General features: G+C 34.3%; 1 protein-coding gene and 2 long non-coding RNA genes across 3 annotated transcripts; 2 read left to right on the plus strand and 1 right to left on the minus strand.

Annotated features, from left to right (window-relative positions):
* Positions 1-2461: 2461 nt before the first annotated feature.
* On the plus strand, positions 2462-5968 carry LOC117111603. Its single transcript, XR_004445894.1, has 3 exons — positions 2462-2636; positions 4586-4740; positions 5670-5968. It is a non-coding gene; the product is annotated as an uncharacterized LOC117111603 (long non-coding RNA).
* A 156-nt stretch (positions 5969-6124) lies between these two features.
* On the minus strand, positions 6125-8705 carry LOC117111605. The gene is made up of 2 exons (XR_004445896.1): positions 6236-8705; positions 6125-6199 (listed from the first exon to the last, which is right to left on the minus strand). It is a non-coding gene; the product is annotated as an uncharacterized LOC117111605 (long non-coding RNA).
* Positions 8706-14507: 5802 nt separating this feature from the next.
* On the plus strand, positions 14508-19042 carry LOC117111692 (protein shisa-5-like). The gene is made up of 4 exons (XM_033254677.1): positions 14508-14687; positions 16913-17099; positions 17563-17717; positions 18791-19042. Exons 1-4 carry the CDS (start codon positions 14621-14623, stop codon positions 18955-18957), a joined length of 576 nt encoding a protein of 191 aa, XP_033110568.1. The 5' UTR covers positions 14508-14620; the 3' UTR covers positions 18958-19042.
* Positions 19043-19289: the final 247 nt, after the last annotated feature.

The raw sequence follows: 19289 nt of genomic DNA on the forward strand, positions 1-19289 counted from the left end.
TTATTATTATTATTATTATTATTATTATTATTATTATTATTATTATTATTATTATTTTTATCAGTAAAAAAATAAAAACGATCATAAGCCTAGACTTCGTGTTTACCAGGGCCCACTCTTTGTCTTGAAGATTAGGAATAAATTAATAGGCCCTACGTTGTACAGCTGAAATTATGCTTGTCAAGTCGTCACCATAAGTAGCCACGCTCCCTCGGCTGAAGTGGTTGTTTTGGTTTAAAAAACACAACATGATTGTTTATCTTCTTTTTAAGCCATGATCCTTACTAAGGTGCGTCGCCAGTTTGCCCTTTCATAACCATCATGCGTGAGTGTGTTGTGTGATTGCTGAAGTTAAGATTTATCATTTTGTTTCATTGCTTTTAAACAAAATTGCCATGGCATAGTCCTATATTCTAGAAAGGGGTGACGGAAAGTTAATAATAATTAATGATATTAACTTTTCCCCTGTCTGTATTGTAATTGCATAAAATGTATTTATTAAATAATAATTCAGTAAATTCAGTAGCCATGGGCATAGAGAAGGGGCCTAGGCAAGGATCATATTCTGCATAGGCCTAGCTTAACGTGAAAGAGAATGAGGCCTATACTACAGTGTGACCGGGTAGCTGGACTGGGCATTGGCTAGGTCTCCTAGCTAGTCCGACTTATATGTAGCCCAGGCTGAAGTGGTTGTATTTAGCAACTCCCATGTTCCCACCGGCGGCCAAAAGTTTTAAGAATTTAAATTTCTATCACTTCCGAGGTGAGACAATCACTTCCGCCGTGAACCTCACGGCGGAAGTGACATTTCAAAAGTTGTTGCCGTGAATTTTGAAAGTGTGCCGTGGTTATTTTAAGTGTGCGGTGAATTTTGAAAGTATGCCGTGACTTTTTAAAGTGTGCCGTGTGGTTTCGAAAGTTGTTGCCGTGAATTTCGAAAATGTGGCCGTGACATTTCGAAAGTTGTTGCCGTGACACTTATGGGCCACCGTAACCCACAGGTTGCGGAACGGTGATCTATGGTTGAAGCTGAGGTAAATGGTAATTAAGACTTGAAATTTGAATATCAAAGGAGGTCGAGATACAAGGAAAGTCGTATCTGTATATTTGCCCAAGTAATTAAAATTGTTTATTCAGCAGATTAATCTCACTGATAAACAATTGTAGGCTTACTATATTCGGCTGGTGCACATGAAAATACCTCATAGGCCTACCATACCTCCATGCTCATACTGCTCATACATAGATTCTCGGCTTCTGATTGGTTAAGAAGCGGGGCAATAGAAAGTATTATATACCTCATACATAGATTCTAGGCATCTGATTGGTTAAGAAACGGGCCAATAGAAAGCACTAGTGCCCTCAAAAAGTAATATACCCCTAAAAAATAGTACTATTTTTTGTCGCGATGTGCAAACTCTAGGGCCCTAGGCTCACTACATCGCGCGGCTGGCGGTAAAGGGGGGGACTGCGACCTCTAGGACGAGTTTAGCTCCTGACCGACCTTTTCCACGAATCGGTAGACATCTTGAAGTGATGACAAACAACCCAAGTCACTGGTACGTAACCAACAGAAATAATATAAGCTTTGAGGCTGAATTCTTTTCCTCATGTTATCTAAAAATTCATAACTCCATAACGGAGGGTCATATCACAAAAGACTATTCTACACCAATATACGATTGAAGAAAAAATTGAAAAATGTTTTTGACCTCTGAAATAAAGATGGAAAAAGAAAAGCCCATCTACGTAGTGTATTAAAATAGGCCTATGCGTTACAGTGCAGAAGCATAGTACTTTCGTACTGTTACATTTCCAGGTACTGATAATATACAGATTTCTCTTATTATAAAGTACAAGTTACGTTTTATAAAGAAGTACAGTATAGTAAATCATGTTTTTGACACAGGAAACACTCATATGGTAATTAAAACAATGCTAGATCTAGAGTACTACTAGTGACTTTACTGATTCGAGGAGTTAAGAACTTAAGACTACCACCAGTTAAGACCGCTTTATAGCAATCCGCCCCGGGGTTTGCTGTCGCCGTATATCATATTATTGAGCGTTTGGTACAAGCATTCCTGTAATGCTAAACCCTACTTTCCACCCTTTCCAAGTAAAATTGTAGGCCTGTGCCTCGTATCCTATAAAACAGATTCTTTAAAAGAAATAAAATCTTTACAAGCGTTATGCTTAAATCTTTATATTAGATACAAGTCAACTTTATTGTCAAAAAATAAATTCTGAGATATTTTTGTACATCACATAGAACCATTTATAAATGTGATAAATATCAATTAAAAATTCTCTAGTATTATAAAAATTGGAGTTTGTGGCTCTCATTCATAAGCACAAGTTGTCATTTCAATCTTTATATTTTTTGATGAAGAGAACAATAAAAAAAGTTTCAACCTCCACTTTTCTAAATTCGTAAATTTTCATTTCTTGCTTACAGGGTATACTGATCACTGTTATAATAATTACTATGGCTATATTGAGAAGACATGCCCAGGTTATTACGATGGGTATTATGATTCTTATTGCTGTGGATACTCTGGCAACTACTACTGTTGCGATTATGATGAGTATTTTGGTACAAGCTCATCATCAGATGACTATGTTGATATACCCGAGTAAGTATTTTATAGTAAACTAGTATCATATCATATTATTTATTTCACCAACAATAAACACCTAACAAAGTTCAATAAAACACCAAAAAACAAATAACACACGTGGCTGGATTGCCCAACCAAAAGTAAAAGGAACCAAACAGTGTACTGTATGTGTGCATGTTCATTTCTTAAATCTGTTTTTTTCGGAGGTGAGTGAGGCTTGAAACACAATCCGTTGCCAAATTCAACATGGTTCAACCCAGACCAGGCAGGTCTATTCTAACGTTTAAAATGTGTTTTTTTAATGTCCTGTTTTACAGATTAATACAGACAAGATTTGACAAATTGAAACTACAGTACAGTTAAAAAGACAAAAAAAAATAAAACAAACATCAAAATATAAAAAATAACAATAAGATGGACAATTAAAAAAAGAATTTTGTAATTGAATTTGAAGTGTTAAAATACAGTATTTGTGTTGTTATCTTGGTGTTGTATGAATTCTTATGGTACCGGTATATATTTTTTTTTCAGCGCTATTAGCACTTGTCTCTTATACACATCTAGATGTGTATAAGAGACAGACCATATATTACGTAGTGTATTAAAATAGGCCTATGCGTTACAGTGCAGAAGCATAGTACTTTCGTACTGTTACATTTCCAGGTACTGATAATATACAGATTTCTCTTATTATAAAGTACAAGTTACGTTTTATAAAGAAGTACAGTATAGTAAATCATGTTTTTGACACAGGAAACACTCATATGGTAATTAAAAAATGCTAGATCTAGAGTACTACTATTGACTTTAGTGATTCGAGGAGTTAAAAACTTAAGACTCCACCAGTTAAGACCGCTTTATAGCAATCCGCCCCCGGGGTTTGCTGTCGCCGTATATCATATTATTGAGCGTTTGGTACTAGCATTCCTGTAATGCTAAACCCTACTTTCCACCCTTTCCAAGTAAAATTGTAGGCCTATGCCTCGTATCCTATAAAACAGATTCTTTAAAAGAAATAAAATCTTTACAAGCGTTTACAAACGTTATGCTTGAATCTTCATATTAGATACAAGTCAACTTTATTGTCAAAAAATAAATTCTGAGATATTTTTGTACATCACATAGAATCGTTTATAAATGTGATAAATATCAATTAAAAATTCTCTAGTATTATAAAAATTGGAGTTTGTGGCTCTCATTCATAAGCACAAGTTGTCATTTCAATCTTTATTTTTTTTGATGAAGAGAACAATTAAAAAGTTTCAACCTTCACCTTTCTAAATTCGTAAATTTTCATTTCTTGCTTACAGGGTATACTAAGCACTGTTATAATTACTATGGCTATATTGAGAAGACATGCCCAGGTTATTACGATGGGTATTATGATTCCTATTGCTGTGGATCATCTGGCAACTACTACAGTTGCGATTATGATGAGTATTATGGTACAGGCTCATCATCAGATGACTATGTTGATATACCCGAGTAAGTACTTTATAGTACTAACTAGTATCATATCATATTATTTATTTCACCAACAATAAACACCTAACAAAGTTCAATAAAGTAAAAGGAACCAAACAATGTACTGTATGTGTGCATGTTCATTTATTATATCTGTTTTTTTCGGAGGTGAGTGAGGCTTGAAACACAATCCGTTGCCAAATTCAACATGGTTCAACCCAGACCAGGCAGGTCTATTCTAACGTTTAAAATGGTTTTTTTTTTAGTGTCCTGTTTTACAGATTAATACAGACAAGATTTTACAAATTGAAACTAGAGTATAGTTAAAAAGACAAAAAAATAAAATAAAATAAAACAAACATCAAAATATAAAAAATAACAATAAGATGGACAATTAAAAAAAGAATTTTGTAATTGAATTTGAAGTTTTAAAATACAGTAATTGTGTTGTTATCTTTGTGTTGTATGAATTCTTATGGTACCGGTATATTTTTTTTCAGTGCTATTAGCACTGCGATCATTGTGGTCATTGTAATCAGCGTCCTCATCCTGCTTGGTATTGTTGGTGGCATTATAGCATGTTGTGTGTGTGGCGGCTGCTGCTGCGCGCAAGAAACCACGACCACTAGCCCAGTGACTACATTCGTAGCCACACGTAAGTATATCTCTTTAATATACGTTACTGAGAATTCATTTAAAAAGAACCTATTTATACAAAAAATGGGATTATTTATTTATTTATTTGTTCAACAATATTTTGAGAATTCATTTAAAAAGAACCTATTTATACAAAAAATGGGATTATTTATTTATTTATTTGTTCAACAATATTTTGAGAGGGTGACTCTAACAGCAATGCTGACTTGAACTTCCACATCAATTCAAAATACAGATATAAAATTCTTCAGAGAATACAAATAGGCCTATGAGAGAATTTAAAATTGCAAGAAATGCATACAATTCCAAAGTTAAAATCCAAAAGTTGCAAGAACAACGAATTGCATTCAAAAACAGGAAACAACTGCAAAAAGAAGTAAAAATACAATTGCAAAAATATACATTGCACTCAGAATCTTTAAAATATCAAAAGATAAAAAAGTTAAAACAACTAAAAAGCAAAGAATTGCTAATTTTTATTTAAAAGGGATATAAGTTTGGACTTTAGGAAACGTTAAGATCAAGAAAAGATAATGAATTAAGAAAGGATTTACCTTTGTATTAAAAACTATTTTTAAAATATTGAAGGTGTGGACGAGGAACAACAAACATACCATTATCCCCCGACGCCTTTTGAAATAAATTTTGAGCCCAAGGACACAAGCGAAATTCATAGCAAAGGTCCATCGAACCTCCGACCTTAAGGTTGAGAGACCAAGCGCATCCAAGGCACCAACCGGTACCGCTTCAAAACTAACTTATCGTAATCACACCGAAAGAGGCAATGCCTTGTTCAAAACTATAGGCCTAGTAACATACATTTAAAAAAAATCTATAGGCCTATACTTTACATTTATCAGTATGGTGGTTTTTCTCCACAACAATATTTTTATCGTGTGATTTGTAACATATCATTTTTTTTTTCAGAACAAACTCAGCCTGCTCCGGCAGTTGTTCAACAGTCACACTTCACTCCGCCGGTCTCCAATCCCCTACAACAGCAGGAATACCCTCACCCTAATGGCGCACATCCACCACCTTCGGGCGTAGCATATCCACCTCTTGCTCAAGAACCAAAATTACCAAATTACGTTCTTTGAGTCAATAGCATAATATTAAAGGAATGATCCACTGCTAACAATCATACGAGCTTGATAACCCTTATCCCCGGTATTCTTAAAACGAACTTTAGAAGTGTAGTTAGATCTTCGACTACGTTGTTTATGAATACAAATTTAAGTTGCAACTACTTAAAAGTTCTAGCTAGTTCGATCGAAGTTCGTTTTAAGAAGACGGGCGTTAAATTTTTGTAAGCAACTTTAAATACCTACTAATCAAGACTAATCAAGTTGCATTTAATGTTCAAATTTATTATAATTTTAACTGCGATAGTTTTGGGAACGTGTTGTTACATATGCTCTCTTTCACTTGCATAACGTATCTATTCGAATAAACGTCTCTTTCACTTGCATAACGTATCTATTCGAATAAACGACAAAAATATGCCCATGGAAATTTATTTTGATGGGGACGTGTCGAGGGAAAGTTTAAATAGAGGTGTTTATCTGAATACAGTAAATATAGTAACATAGCTTAATGATCAATAAATTTTATATGAGAATACAAACTTTCAACAGATTTCTTTTATTGTTATGCTTAAATTTCGGGTGAATTTAGTTGTTTAGAAAGTTATGAGCATCTCGCATTTTATTTACTAAGGACATATACATCGAAGGCTTACGTACGAATGTATCATATTCACTCCATATATTTGCGCACACTCATGAATCAGGGACGTATTCCCCCTCCCCACCCTCTCTTTGTACACAGTGTTAGTATTTTAAAGCTTTTTTTGCTAGCCAATTCAAATTCCTTCCTGGGAACACTCAAAATGAATTACTTCTAAAATATGTAAATATGCATCAGCACACATTATACACATAGGCCTAAGCGTGAATTGTTTACGCAAAAAAGAAATATAAAATGAACATGGTTTGTTATACATCATTTTGTTGACCACGCTATGTGATAGTAATAGTCAACTCCGAGGACGACGTGTCACTTTTTATGCGATTACAAATAAAAACTAAAACAAAAAACAAAAACAAAAAAAAAGCAAACAAAACACGGAGTTTGGTGATGAATTAAATGCTGTACATTCTAGGATTGACTCCTTCTACTATATCATGTTTGTGACCCGTGCTCTGGTAGAGACCCACAATAAACGTCTACTAATAAACCATATAAACGATAATCAAAAAAATAAAATTTTGGGGATTATATAACGGCTTTACCGCTCGGGGTGGATTTATCAAACTCAACGAAAAAATTCATCTTCAATCCAAAAATTCCAGGCCAGGTCTTTTAAGATACAGAGACGTGATAATGTATGGTTCAGTTTTGGTTTTATCCTTTTGTAAGCTGTAATAAAGTTTTGTTTAATAATACTACTAGGCCCTATTAGTAATAATAGTGATGATGACGGTAATGATAATGATACGGTAATAATATTAATACCAAAAAGTGAAGAAAATTGTGCTAAAAGCAAAAAAGCAATTTTTTATTTGTCCAGTCATTGGCTTTTCCCAGCAGTAGCTGAAAAAGTCATTGTTTTTATAATTATTGTTGTAGTTAAAACTTAGTAAGCTATTATAGTTACGCCTAAGTTGTCCTGGGCAACCGATTCTACCTAAACGGGCTTGCAGAATTAATCTGGGTCAGCAATTTATCTCATATCATCAGGCATTAGCTTTAATCTTTAACAATTAAGGTTAGAAGGGAATCCTTTACTTGAATTTTCTAAGAGCCTCGAAACAATCTTACCTGATGCCTTAACTGAAACTGGGGAGAAGTTTGCGGTAGGGTATTTATGAACTCTAAGGATTGAAGTGAATTCTTTTGTAAAACTAAAAGGTTCAGAAATTCTTGTTATCCAGCTCTTGCCGTCTAATTAACAAAAACAACTAACTAATACATAATCGCCCATTCCCTCCTTCCCCTGACTGGTCTTGGCATGGCTCTGCGATTTGATAATTTTCTATGTTCTTGGCCTTCTTGTTGTATTTTTTGAATGATTGTTACTGTCATCGGTTGTGATGAATCTTGTGTAGTAGTAGTCTTTTCTTTTTTTAAATTTCTTTTCTCTTTTTGGTGAAGTTTATTGGTGTGTTGCCTTGATGTGTTTTTTTTTTTTTGGATTTTGATGTGTTTCTCTTGAGGTTGTTTCTGTTCTTGTTGTGAATTATGGAAAGTTCTCTTTTTTTATGTAAATCTTATATTCCAATTTTTAATAATAATAATAATAATTATAATAATAATTAAAATTATCAAAATAATTGTATTTTATTATAATAATTATGGATTTGTATAGTCTCAATTTATATATATATATGTTTATCTTTTTTTCAATTGTTAATAATAATTATAATGCTATTAATAATAATTTTCATAAGTGATTGTAATTATAATTGTAATTATAATGGATTTTTTATGAGGATTATAATTTCTTGATGTTTTTTGATGTGTGTCCCTTAAGGGTGTTTGGCTTTCATGTTGTGATAATTTAATATTAGATTTTGAATGAGTGCAATTTTAATTAGAATAATTATGGACTTTGTACGATTTCAATACCTTAATATAAGGTAACAGAAAATCATGAATGTTATCGAAGCTACGGTACATAGGTTTAACTATTACCAAAAGCATATAGTCATGAACTATACCTCCATCATTCTTAAAGCCATTAACATGGGGTTTTAGGCGGTGAATCCATTTGGTTTCTTCGCAGCGTCTATCCTTAGTAGATTTGAAGTCGGAACATATAAAGCGCATATCGTTAATGTCATTATTACCAGAATTAAATTGCAAAGCTACAATATGATTAGAGTCTTTATTTCTTATGGTGGTTTTGTGGTTATTAAACCTAGATCTAATGTAACACCGGTTTCTCCTACATAATTTCCGTTATATATATATATATATGCTCATGATTTTAAAAATGAAACACACGACTGACTTAAACCAAAGGTAATAAACAGCAGAAGATAGAGCAGCTTCCCAGTATAGTGGAACATCCGTTCGAAAGGCATTGTGTGTACACGGAGAGCAATTTTACTCCGTCCGCGCGGCGGCGCTATATAGCAATAATAAAGGTGCCGCTCTGGTTCGTTTGTTTCCTTAATTTCTCCACTTAGTAAAATGGTCAAATTTTATCCCATTCGGATGTTCCAGGGCGGATGTTCCATGAATTTTAATACAAATACGCAGAGTAGCTCATTCTTCTGCTATTTAAGTTCTTTGCTTAAACATGGTTTAGGTGAACCCTGTGTGACGTGGTACAATGTTTATAAATACGTGCCTATTCATTACCACTGATTCGATTTTCTTTTCTTATTTTTTTTTGTTTAGCTTAGAAGATTGCTCTGTCTGTGTGTCAGTAGGCTACTGGATGACATGGCACCGACGTCTGTTTCCTATGTAGGCTATCTGCTAATTTGTCATCTGTTATTATTTTAAACAGACCATAAAAATGATATAAATATTATTTAATAAATGCTATCGCCTAGGCCTAGTATTACTACTAGCCGAGTCCTAGGCCTACTACAACGCTCTAAACCAAGGCCATGCTATATCTTAGTATTTAGTCCTACAGTTTTGGTGAAATGTTTTAAACGTAATTTTCAAGTAGGCCTATTAAATAACATGTGGAAAGATGATATTCAAGAATGGCCGAGACTGAATTTCAAAGGCAAGAATTTGACTTGAAAAAGTGGACCTCTCTATATGTCAACATGCATCTCCTTGATTTTGTATTTATTATCACACTACAGTATTTTGTGCATCTGTATAATAATTGCATTAGGCCAATGTTAATGATAAACATTTTTTTTCCAGTTATGTCAACTATTTCATTAATACACCAGCTTGTGATGAACAACCAAATGCAAACTATCGAAGCACAGTGGAAGGCCAAAATTACCCGAGTTCTGGAGGGATTTGCATGATTGAGTATAAGTTTGATGGAAGTACAATCTAAAAGGCAGTGTGCACTGCTCACAGGCTATTATATTAGCAACTATCGCAATGTTGAAATAACTGTTAAACACACAACAATTGCAGTACTCAGGAGTGTTTGGAATGTCTCATACTTGACAATTTATAATACAATCCTTGTAGAAGCGGTTGGCGCAACGGTTGTAGCTCGGACTCTCAGCTGGGAAGGTAAACAGACTGCAGTGCGGGAGGAGTGGCGAACCCCCCCCCCCCCAGCCTTGCACAGTCTGGCCCAAACACTAAAGTAAGAGAGACGGGCACTCCGGCCTGCTTCAGGTTTCGAACCTTTACCTTTAGCTTATATGCTTTCCAACAACACAACACATGATCATTTATTGTGCTTGCTTACCTGTTTATCTGTGCCACCATTCAGCCAATTTTACGTATCTGGGTATTCATTACGGGTAGGCCTACATTATTATGTAATAACTATAGGCCTATATGTGTATAAGAGACAGTATATACAGTTTATGCATTAAATGTGATGTTATCTGTATTGGTGAAACTAAACGTCCTATGGCAGACAGATTCACAGAACACCTCAGATCTATTAGACTGAGACAACCAGCCCTCACAGTAGCTAATCATTTCTCAACAGCTAAGAAGACAAAAAGAAAAACAAACATCAATATAAAAATAACGATAAAGACAATTTAAAAAAAAATTAAAGTTGTTTTGTAATTGAATTCGAAAGCGTTTAAAGACAATTTTGTTGTTGTTATCAAATTTGTGTTGTATCAATTCTTAAGGTATCGTTTTTCCAGCTCTATCAGCACTACAATCATTGGGGTCATTGTAATCGGCAACCTCATTGTAGTTTCTATTGTTGGCTACCCTCAAGCCACGGCCACTCGCCCAGTGCCTGCAGTCGTAGCCAAACGTAAGTATAGATATCTTAGTGTACAGTTACGTGTATGCGAACATTTAAAAAAGAACCTAGGCCTATAGGGGATTTATCATCAAGTAGGCCGGAAAAGACGTGCTGGGTATGGGAACGTCATGCTTCAAACAAACCAGCAAGCTTGCTTAATAATAATAATAATAATAATAATAATAATAATAATAATAATAATAATAATAATAATAATAATAATAATAATAATAATGCAGTTATTGTTTAGTTTTCCACCAATCAGCAGCAATCTCAATTTCCAAACTACAGGGTATTTCCCTGTTTGGATTCTCTGCAGATATTATTCTTCTGAAGACGATTGAAGCAACTCAATCGAAACGTCGAGGCATTCTCAACAAACAACAGTTCTTTTCAGAACTATCTACGTGGTGTACCACAAGCATTAAGTAGGGCCTAATAATGATATAGGGATTTACACTGCGCCTTTTGCCGAATCATGTGAAATCGACTGGAAGATAGGGGTGTCAACAAATCATTAGATTAGCTTTGATTGCTCTGCTCAAACAGCTGTCTACAAATGATACGATCCGCACTCGTTGTGTTGTGAAGTGCCTGCTCTGGTTCCTATAAATATTAACACGGTATCGTATCAAAACTTAGTCGAGTCAGTCCGAGACGGCCCGAGTGGAGATACCGAAATTAAGCCTGGTTTCCTGTCGACGTAAGAAGGCAGATTTACTTACGATTACGTCGTTTTATCGTAAGGAAATGAGATTTGACAGGAAACCGATTAAGCCTGGTTTCCTGTCGACGTAAGAAGGCAGATTTACTTACGACTACGTCGTTTTATCGTAAGAAAATGCGATTTGACAGGAAACCGATTACGACTGGTGCGTTGTGAAATCGACGTAACGTAAGGTTAAATCGTCGAAAAGCAATGTTGGACAGGAAACCGTCGTATTGAATTTTCATGCGATACGTCGATTTTCCACGATTTGACAGGCCCACCCCCATTTCAAGACTTCTATCGTGTGATTTATAGTAACATATAATTTTTTTTCAGAATTTGATACCTAGCATAGTCAAGTATTTGTTCAACAGCCAGGCTTCACTCAGCAGGGCGGCTATCCCCGACAACAGCAGGTATACCCTCTGCCTGGTGGCGCATATCCAGCAGCAGCTGGAGCTGCGTATCCACCTGCAGGCGAAGCAAGTAATCCACCTCCGTGCGTAGCAAATCCACCTGCAGCTGAAGCTAAGTATCCACTTCCGGGTGTTGCAGATCCACCTTCGGAATGTTCCGATGAAAGCTAAAATGTACTGACTCAAATCATAAGCATCATGAGAATTTGTTGGAGCTGTTTAGACTTTCTGTCTGATCTGTTTGAAGACGACGATTAAGCGGCAGATCAGTGGTGAATAATAATAATAATAATAATAATAATAATAATAATAATAATAATAATAATAATAATAATAATAATAGTTCAATGAGACTAATTAAAAATAATTGGCGTTCTGTTATGACAAGTGCTCGTTTGGATAGCCTCACGATGCTTGGAATACATCGTGATAGGTGAAGCAACCTCGACCTTGACAGCGTGGTTGACAGATTTCATGCAAAATTTCCAAAATGTAGAATTTCACTTTCAAGTAAGAGGATTTGAAAATAAATTAATTACATTGCATACTCTTTGTTTCTTGTTTTATTCAAAATGTTTCGGAAGCTGATTTCGACATAAAAAAATATAGCCTACATGAAGTCATATTATAGTAGCTCGATGCCTATCAAATAAGTAATAAAAATTCGCCATAATTCGTCAAATATCCGTGGCCTCCACCAGGGGCCCATCCCACTGGACCTCCACCAGGGGCCATAGGCGGCCCCCTGGCCCCCGCCAAGTGAGACTCGATTCGCTCCACTAGCCTACCCCCGGTCGAGACCTTTAGCCCCTCCATCGGGCAGGTCCTGTCGCCATCACTGCGGCGGCAGATGATGAAGTTTTTGACGGGTGGGCGGTAAAAAAAGCCCCGGAAAAAATGGTCCTTGAAAGAATGGTCTCGGAAAAAATGGCCCCGGTAAAAATGGCCCCAAATGACAGGTAGGTAAAAATTAGATAATTGGAAGATTTATAAAAGTCAGTTTTAATACACAATGTTATTATTGGGGGCTGTTACATTGTATTTCTTTGTAATTTCTATATTACTGATAGAACCTGATGTTTGTATACGAACATAATGATTTTGGTCTGTATTACGGTATGTTTATTTACTCCACTGAAGAGCTTATCACAAAAATACAAGAAACCGCTTTTTTAAAACTCTGTCAAGTTTTATGTGACAAATATACATCAGAAATAATTAAGAACGAATTAATAATCTGTAATAGCGAATTAGTTAATCCGTAATAACGAATTAATAATCTGTAATTACGAATTAATAATCTGTAATAACGAATTAGCAATCCGTAATAACGAATTAGTAGTAAGTAATACCGAATTAGTTAATTCGTAGTAACGAATTAGTAATCAGTAATAACGGATTAGTTAATTCGTAATAACAAATTAGTTATCCGTAATAACGGATTAGTAATTCGTAATTACGGATTTACTGAACATATACTTTAGTGGTACATTAATGTTTCAAAACTGGGGGAAAAATCCCTTTTTACACCTGTTTTTCCCAGTTTTTAAATTCAAAAATATGTATCTCATTTACTGTTCCCCAGTTTTTCGTCAAACAACATTTATCTGTCTTAGAAAAAATCAGTTCTACAACATATCAAAAACGTTTTTTCCTCCGGAGTCTGACTTTAATAATAAGTTAATTAGTATTACTAAATTAAATACATTTAAATGTAACATTTTAAATTTAAAAATTTTTTTATTTCAAACATATTTATACAGGATTAAACATATCAGGTTGTTATATCCTGTTTTTCATTTGTTCATATGGTCCTATTCAAGCTTATACTTACACTAGGAATATAAAACATACATAATACATCACATTTTAATAATTATTAAATTGGAATAAAGCAAAAATGGATCGTAAAAACGCGCTGCAAATATTTTACACGCACGCTAGATATACAGTTCAACATTTTAATTTAAACAATTGCTGAAAGAAACCATGCTCAGTTTGAATAGTGCGCGCACTGTTTAGAACGAGTTTGAAACAATGTTAACCGTGTGAGAATTCTACAAACCCGATGAATATTTTCACATAATATCAAAGAACTTAAATAGCAGAAGAATGAGCATTAAAATCGATGGAACAGCTGCCCTCTCGAGAGCGGGTTAAAATTTGACCATTTGACTAAGTGGAGAAACTACAGGAAACAAACGAACCTGAGCGGTGCCTTTAGTATTACTCATAGAGATATAATAAGAATACTAGAGCGCTAACAGCAATGTATTTGATGTTCGAAATACGCAGAGCTGTGTGTACCATCCAAGATGGCTGCCATAGATTCAGCCAATCAAATTTCCCCTGAGCACCATCATTTTCAATTGCGCCCTCAGTTTACACAGAAAGTTCAGTACAGCTAGTTACCCGTATTTTGAAACTCGAGCGTTGCGGTGTATGGGTGTAATGTACACGATTTTAATTCTTTTTAATATTTGAATAAGATGCTCTACTTGGCCTCATTTTGGCTACGACAGTTTAATAATTTGTCGATTATCAATACTAATTATCATTAATGAAATAATATTCAGTCAGGGGGCTTATTTATGGTCATAATATGTATACTAAGCCTGAAGGTGGCGCTTTCCTACGGCAGCCATCTTGGATGGTACACATACACAACTCTGCATTGCTCCGCCATCTTGTCAGCACTCCAGTTGTTTAATAGCTCTATGGTATTACTAGAGTTCCTGATACAGGAACTCTAATTATTACCTACTGATATATAGCGCTAAAACTGCGCACGTCACTGCGAGACAAGAGACGGACTATAAAGGAACTAAAAATGGATGTCAGTTTGGAACATTATCTTGTAACGATTTTCTGTCTTTTATGTTTCGGGATTAATTCAGGTAAACACTTCGATATAACTTCTTATATTAATTTGTATTGTGTTATATTTGTGTTGTATTTTTTGATACAAATATAATAATGAACTTTCGTAAATGAACTATTTTGATACAATTTATAACATCATGCCCCTACATAATTTGAGCACTGTATAATAATCTGATCATAGGCGTACATTATATATTTATATATGTATATATACACTAATATTTAAAGAATAATAATAATAATAATAATAATAATAATAATAATAATAATAATAATAATAATAATAATAATAATAATAATAATGTTACGGTTATTCTGCAGTTGATGGATACGATCTACCGTGGGGGTGTTTATTCGCGTTGTTGCACACTAAAATAATACAGACTTCGCTTGACTTGTAAAACTTTGATAGCAAACTTTAATTCTTGTATCTGTATAAATGGATTTAAAGGGAGAACTATTGATTAGTTTTCTCAGATGATAATGAAGATTATGACTCAGCAACAACATGTGATAGGATGACAGTATTCTCAATATGATGACACGTTTAAACATATCATAATCGAATCAAAACAAATTATTAAAGCAACAGAATTAAAGTATCAAATATGATAAATCGGACACAAAAAACGTTAATGTTAAAATACTAAAACGTATTGAGTACTTGAATTGTTAATACAGGGTATCTTGCGATATGTTCTAAATCAATGATCAACTGTATTAAATAATAATAAGCCTATCGTGCATAAAGCTTAAAATTACAGACTAATTAATCGCTTATCTTAGTGCAACGCAAGTACACTACAATACAATAACCCTCCGTTCGGTCAGTTGGTAATAATTTGTCAAGATAATGCTTGTGAAAGTTTCAACATTAGCTGTACAGCACTATTAAACGTCAAGGCAACTATGAACTATATCTAAATTCTAATAAGAAACATGTTCTACAATATTTAACATCGAAAATAATAATAATAACGAATGTATTAAAGCTTTTTATAAACATTAAGTTCATAATAAATCGAGTTTTAAGGAACACGAAATAATAGCTTTAAAGTCAGCGAATGCTTCACTAAACAAACAGGCATAATCATACAGGAGAAAGCTAACCCTCTGTGTATAACACGATATATAATGCCTGAGATTAGGTTCCTTTAATCAATTAACTAATTCAATGGTTTTTAATTGTATGTGAATACAATTAAACAAGTTAACAATTTAGTATCAAAAGAAATATAAACTTCCTATTTAGAGCAGTTTACTCCTAATCATATCAGTATAAAACCATAAAACATCACTGTGAAGCACCGATTATACATTCACATGACAGTAACATTATTGCCATTATATTGTCATTCTATTCATGTTAAAATACATTAAACGACCATAAAGAAATCATGATTAAATGAGGTAAGGTTAAATCTAAATATAAAATATGTGGTTACTTTACACTAGCTATAGTCCAGCATTCCAGAGACAGCACCCATGAACAGGGTCATAGTGTGACCTTGGATGGTAAACTAATCATCTACGATAAATCTTTGGATACTGACACTTAAAACAAAGCACTGGGCTATTCAATGAAAAGTAAACTATTATTTCTTTAAAATAAAGCATGATTAATACAAGTTAAAACATAAAAATATATGAAAAATGGTGTCTTAAGATGTAAAACATTGGATAAAGAATTATGACATACCTGTATAAATGGATTTAAAGGGAAAACTATTGATTGGTTTTCTCAGATGATAATGAAGATTATGACTCAGCAACAACATGTGATAGGATGACAGTGTTGCTACTGGTGATGGGACAGGAAGTGTCAGATGAGGGGTGGGGAAGAAAGAAGGCCAGGCGGTATATAACAACTTTAAGACTATTACACCATTATATTATTATTATTATTATTATTATTATTATTATTATTATTATTATTATTATTATTATTATTATTATTATTATTATTATTGAGCATTTGGTACAAACATTCCTGTAATGCTACTTTCCACCCTTTCCAAGTAAAATTTTAGGCCTATGCCCCGTATCCCATAAAACAGATTCTTTAAATGAAATAAAATCTTTACAAGCGTTTACAAGCGTTATGCTTGACTCTTCATGTTAGACTCTCATTCATAAGCACAAGTTGTCATTTCAATCTTTAATTTTTATGTACAGAACAATAAAAAAAAATCTAACCTCCACCTTTTTAAATTCGTAAATTGTCATTTCTTGTTTACAGGGTATACTTTCGACTGTATTGATTACTATGGCAATGTTGAGAAGACATGCCCAGATTATTACGATGGGGTTTACCGGAACCGGTATGATTTATATTGCTGTGGGTCATCTGGTAGCTTCAACTGTTGCAAATTTGATGATTATTATGGTACAGGCTCATCAGATGACTCAGATAATGATATACCCGAGTAAGTACTTTATAGTGAACTAGTATCATATCATATTATTTATTTCACCAACAATAAACATTAAACAAAGTACAATCAAGCACCAAAAAATAAATAACACACGTGGCTGGATTGCCCAACCAAAAGTAAAAGGAACCAAACAGTGTACTGTACACGATCCGTTGGTTAGTTCAGCTTGGTTCAACCCAGACCAGGCAGGTCTATTCTAACGTTTTAAATGGGGTTTTTTTTCAGTGTCCTGTTTTACAGATTAATACAGACAAGATTTGACAAATTGAAACTATAGTATAGTTAAAAAGGGCAAAAAATAAAACAAACATCAAAATATAAAAAATAACGATAAGATGGACTTGGAAAAGATGGAAAAAGAATTTTGTAATTGAATTTTAAGTGTTAAAATACAGTATTTGTGTTGTTATCTTTGTGTTGTGTAAATTCTTATGGTACCGGTATATTTTTTCAGCGGTATTAGCACTGCGATCATTGTGGTCATTGTAATCAGCATCCTCATTGTGCTTGGTATTGTTGGTGGCATTATAGCATGTTGTGTGTGTGGCGGCTGCTGCTGCGCTCAGAAAACCAAGACCACTAGACCGGTGACTACATTCGTAGTCACACGTAAGTATATCTCTTTAATATACGTTACTGAGAATTCATTTAAAAAGAACCTACTTAGACAAAAAATGGGATTATTTTATTTGTTCAACAATATTTTGAGAGGGTGGCTCTAACAGCAATGCTGACTTGAACTTCCCACAACAATTCAAAATACAGATATAAAATTCTTCAGAGAATACAAATAGGCCTATGAGAGAATTTAAAATTGCAAGAAATACATACAATTCCAAAGTTAAAATCCAAAAGTTGCACGAACAACGAATTGCATTCAAAAACAGGAAAAACATCAAAAAGAGGTAAAAATACAATTGCAAAAATATACATTGCACTCAGAAACTTTAAAATATCAAAAGATAAAAAAGTTAAAACTACTAAAAAGCAAAGAATTGCTAATTTTTATTTAAAAGGGATATAAGTTTGGACTTTAGGAAACGTTAAGATCAAGAAAAGATAATGAATTAAGAAAGGATGTGCCTTTGTAATAAAAACTATTTTTAAAATATTGAAGGTGGGGACGAGGAACAAAAAACATACCATTAGTGGATCCCCTATACGGTCCGAATATCAATTTTGCTAATTATTTTAAAAAGAAAATCGGGTGCGTTACCTGCTGTAGCAGCAACCTAATTGAGGAGTAATACTATTGGATACATTTAAAGCAAAAAGTGAAGCCATGAGAATTGACGAGGTAAAATGATGAACATATTATAAAACAAGTCTAAGAGCCCTATTTTGAAGCGACTGGATGTTGCAAATTACAGAATTGCTTTTTGATCCCCCGACGCCTTTTGAATTGCATTTTGAGCCCAAGGACACAAGCGAAATTCATAGCAAAGATCCATCGAACCTCCGACCTTAAGTTTGAGAGACCGAGCGCATTCAAGGCGCCAGCCGGTACCGCTTCCAAACCAACTTATCGTACCGAAAGAGGCAATGCCTTGTTCAAAAATATAGGCCTAGTAACATACATTAAAAAAAATTCTATAGGCCTATACTTTATATTTATCAGTATGGTGGTGTTTCTCCACAATTATTTTTATCGTGTGATTTGTAACATATCATTTTTTTTTCAGAACAAACCAAGCCTGCTCCGGCAGTTGTTCAACCGTCACACTTCACTCCGCCGGTCTCCAATCCCCTACAACAGCAGGTATACCCTCACCCTAGTGGCCCACATCCACCACCTTCGGGCGTAGCATCCACCTCCTGCTCAAGAACTAAAATTATCAAATTACGTTGAGTCAATAGCGACCCTTTTTCAACTTTATTCAAATGTTCTGTCTATGTATTTTGTATTGATGATGTGGAAATAAACTTTATTGAATTTGAATAATATTAAATGAATGATCCACTGCTAGCAATAAACCATACGGTTGTCTGTGCTGCTAGTATAGGCTTATCATACGAGCTTGATAACCCTTATCCCCGGTATTGTTAAAACGAACTTGAGGCTATGTTCAGACACAACGACTTACGCTAGCGTAACGTTAATCGAGTGGTGTGAACTTGTGCGCGGCGTAGCGAACGCCAGTATTATCGCGCAATCACTGGCGTACGGTAATCCAGCAACAG

Source organism: Anneissia japonica, unplaced genomic scaffold, assembly GCF_011630105.1.
Source record: "Anneissia japonica isolate Jap-2015-1 unplaced genomic scaffold, ASM1163010v1 scaffold287923_len1623670_cov205, whole genome shotgun sequence".
Taxonomy (NCBI): Eukaryota; Metazoa; Echinodermata; class Crinoidea; order Comatulida; family Comatulidae; genus Anneissia; species Anneissia japonica.